The 3,633-nt window shown below is 44.3% G+C and overlaps 1 protein-coding gene across 1 annotated transcript; it reads left to right on the top strand.

Moving 5' to 3' along the window:
- Positions 1 to 1,860: 1,860 nt before the first annotated feature.
- On the top strand, positions 1,861 to 3,633 carry LOC114716691 (NAC domain-containing protein 2). Its single transcript, XM_028901731.1, has 2 exons — positions 1,861 to 2,157; positions 2,258 to 3,633. The coding sequence occupies exons 1-2, from the start codon at positions 1,995 to 1,997 to the stop codon at positions 2,545 to 2,547; spliced, it is 453 nt and encodes a 150-aa protein (XP_028757564.1). The 5' UTR covers positions 1,861 to 1,994; the 3' UTR covers positions 2,548 to 3,633.

Raw genomic sequence — 3,633 nt, 5'->3', positions numbered from 1 at the left:
AAATATCCTGCTAATTAAGTATATTGGCTAAAACTATCATTATTAGAAGGATTATCTTGGAAAAAAATGTATAAATATAAGAGATAAAATGGATTGGGTCTTATAATTAGGACCAAATAAAAAGTCAAATTGGGTCTTATAATAAGGACCGGAGGAGTATGAGCTGGAACGTGCAAACATCGAGGATCCTACTATTAGGCAGAAAATATCCGATTATCACGTTTATTGCCACTTGTGGTTCGTACGTTTAATTACCAAGGGAAGGAATCTTTAGGGGAAGTTATGCTCCAAAGGAGTGAAGACGGAAGAAAAGTTCGAGAAATGTCTATACCGCGGGTGACGTGGGGGGATTTCACCGCATGGTCCCGAACTGCTGGCCACGTGGTGGATAATGAGCGGACTGTGAGGCTAGTGGGTAGACTCAAGTAGAACGGGCACCCACAATGCTGCCACCGATCACCGAAAGTGAGCGGGTGCAACAGGATAGACTCACCGGTCGCCACCGTACGGCCCGACGCTTGTCTTCTTTTTCTCTCTTCTCGCTATGATGACTAAGCATTTTTTGTCTCACCCCGACCCGAAAAGAAAAAGAAAAGGTGGCCGATCGTGCTGACCAAAAATTAATTTAATTAAATAATGCGGGGGAAGTTGGGGTAGGAGCTTACCTGGTAACTTCCTAAGTCATGTCCGATTGACATTTGCACACGTGTATGTCAATTTCTAGCATCCCCCCAACCCCCTACATTGAATCCAGTCATTTCTGGAGGCTGCTCGGTAACCCTACGATTTAATACACCCCTCCCCTTCCCGTAATCACCGGCAATTCCAATTCTTTTTTTTTTTCCTTCCCCCTTTTCAAATTTTAAATACCATCGTTATCATTCTCAATTATACTTATCTCATTTTTATTCTTTTCTGCAAACTAGCAGGGCAAATGAAATTAACAGTTACAAGTGCTTTCAAAGATATATTCTCTCAGCAATAACTAGATTTTGGTGAGATAACAAAGAAAAAAAAAAATAAAAAGTCCATTGAATCCAGTCATTTCTGGAGGCTGCTCGGTAACCCTACGATTTAATACACCCCTCCCCTTCCCGTAATCACCGGCAATTCCAATTCTTTTTTTTTTTCCTTCCCCCTTTTCAAATTTTAAATACCATCGTTATCATTCTCAATTATACTTATCTCATTTTTATCTCTTTTCTGCAAACTAGCAGGGCAAATGAAATTAACAGTTACAAGTGCTTTCAAAGATATATCTCTCAGCAATAACTAGATTTTGGTGAGATAACAAAGAAAAAAAAAAAAAAGTCCATAAAGAGAAAAACTATTTGGTGGCACTACGTATTAGGCTACTACTAGAGCGCTCCCAAAAGCGAGCGCGTGCCAGAGCTCACCGAGGTCAGGTGGGACGGGGGGCTTTAGAAGCAACAAATCATAAATCACGCGAATGATGATGATCCAACGCAGTGGATCTCTCACTGACGTGTCGATCTGATCTGCCGTGGGATTTCTGCAGATGATGCGCCTGACAGACCGAATCTACGGGCCGACTGCATGCGAATCCCGAGGGCACCGGTCTGAACCGCCGGACACCCCAGTCCAAAACCAGTGTCGTAAGCAGTGACCGAATCACTTCCTGTGGGTTATCAACACGCACGCACCGCACTTCCATGCTCGCACGCGTGTCCAGACACGTAAGCACACAAAGCTTACCGCTTTCTTCCACACCCCACCACCACACCCAGAAAAATGTTATCGCCCACGTGTCTTCTAGAAACCGCTGGCTCCTCCCTCCACGTGTCCCCCTCTGTGGTCTATAAATACTGGCCTCTCCCTTGCGTTTGAAGTTTCAAGCGCCGCCATTGTTCTCCTGCTCTGGAGAGGAAGTGAGTGAGCAACAAGACGTTCGCAGCTAGCTGCAACAGTTACTTTTTTATTATATATTGAGGTGAAATCTGCAAAACAGGATCTTAGAAGGCCAATATTGTAAAATGGCATCAGCAGATCTACAGCTGCCACCCGGCTTCAGATTCCATCCGACGGATGAGGAGCTCGTGATGCACTATCTCTGTCGTAGATGTGCATCGCAGCAAATAGTTGTTCCGATTATTGCAGAGATCGATCTTTACAAGTATGATCCTTGGGATCTTCCTGGTAATAAATCTTTTGCCTTTTTTGTTTTTCCCAATGTCCTGCTGGTTTAGTTTTGTCAAATTCTGGTTTGCGAGTATTTATTTTTTTCATCCTATTACAGGCTTGGCTCTTTATGGGGAGAAGGAGTGGTATTTCTTCTCGCCGAGAGAACGCAAATATCCTAACGGTTCAAGGCCGAACCGGGCAGCAGGGAGCGGCTACTGGAAGGCTACCGGAGCAGATAAGCCCATCGGTCATCCGAAACCGGTTGGGATCAAGAAAGCTTTGGTATTTTATGCCGGAAAAGCGCCCAAAGGCGAGAAAACAAATTGGATCATGCATGAATACCGTCTCGCAGATGTCGATCGCTCCGCTCGCAAAAAGAATAGCTTAAGGGTATATCCTCGATAACACCCCCCGCTGCCCTGTCCATTAATTTTTTTTCCCTAACTCGAATTAATTGGGTGTAGAAAACACATTTCGATTGTGATGCATGAGATTTTTGTTAATGCGGCGTGCTTGGGATGAAATGACCGTTGGCTCCGGAAAAAATTTGTCTTGGACATTTGCGTCCCTTAGAAAATTTTGGTGGCCACACATTTATCTATTTAATGACAACGATATGAAATGGACGGTGCAGATGTCCTCTCACCGTAGAATATCGGACCGTTACTTGTCCAGGTCACTCATCGCATTTAACCTTGTGGGGGCCTGATGATTTACCGCACACCTCTCATGCATCCAATCAAAGCCCTCTAAGGATATGAACAATAATGAAGTGGAAGGTTCAGCCCTTCAATTATTGGTTTCTACTTATAGAAAAGATTCCTTCTTATCTTCCGATGATAATGAAAATATGAGACTTTGTGAACGCTATGATTGATCCGTATAATTACGTGGATGCCACTCTGGGCACAACAATGGCTTCGGATCGCAGTTTCAGGGCGGCGGTCAGATGTCACCGTGAAGGACATGTTCATGTACCTGCAGAAGCCCTTCTGAAGTGGTGTGGCTGGGAATAGTAGCATCGGAGGACACGTGGCGAATGGCTGGATCGCACGGCAGCACGAGACAGAAGGTCTATGAGTGTGCCTGTGCGTGAGCGCAGACGAACAATTTTAATCAGGGCGGAGAAAATAATTGGTGGTGGGAATGCCGTTGTAGGCATATAGCAAATTATATTGTGCACCTTCCGATTTTGGACGTCCGATCGATTAGTGTGGACGATCCAAAGGTGCAATTTGCACTTGTCTCTGCTTTAGCGTCCGATCGATTAGTGTGGACGATCCAAAGGTGCAATTTGCACTTGTCTCTGCTTTAGGATTTATTAGTGTGTGTACACAGCTTGTGGATGAGTACGCGTTGTCATCATATGATGAAAGGAAGGTCGTTAATTTGAGCCTCCTAGTATTGTAGTTCATGTTTCATCATTCAATGGGCAGTGGTTATTTGTTTCAGAAATCTTCTTTTTGAGAGATCGGTAGTGATTTATTCTCA

Source organism: Neltuma alba, unplaced genomic scaffold, assembly GCF_004799145.2.
Source record: "Neltuma alba isolate B1F8T4 unplaced genomic scaffold, ASM479914v2 tig00011685_pilon, whole genome shotgun sequence".
Taxonomy (NCBI): Eukaryota; Viridiplantae; Streptophyta; class Magnoliopsida; order Fabales; family Fabaceae; genus Neltuma; species Neltuma alba.
The sequence above is the reverse complement of the archived record's forward strand: the minus strand, read 5'-3'. Positions and strand labels throughout refer to the sequence as shown.

Excerpts from the sequence above, each read along its gene's own strand:
- LOC114716691 (XM_028901731.1), top strand. The coding sequence starts at position 1,995 with ATGGCATCAGCAGATCTACAGCTGCCACCCGGCTTCAGATTCCATCCG. Across the intron at positions 2,158-2,257 it reads TGATCCTTGGGATCTTCCTG|GCTTGGCTCTTTATGGGGAG; the intron begins GTAATAAATCTT and ends ATCCTATTACAG.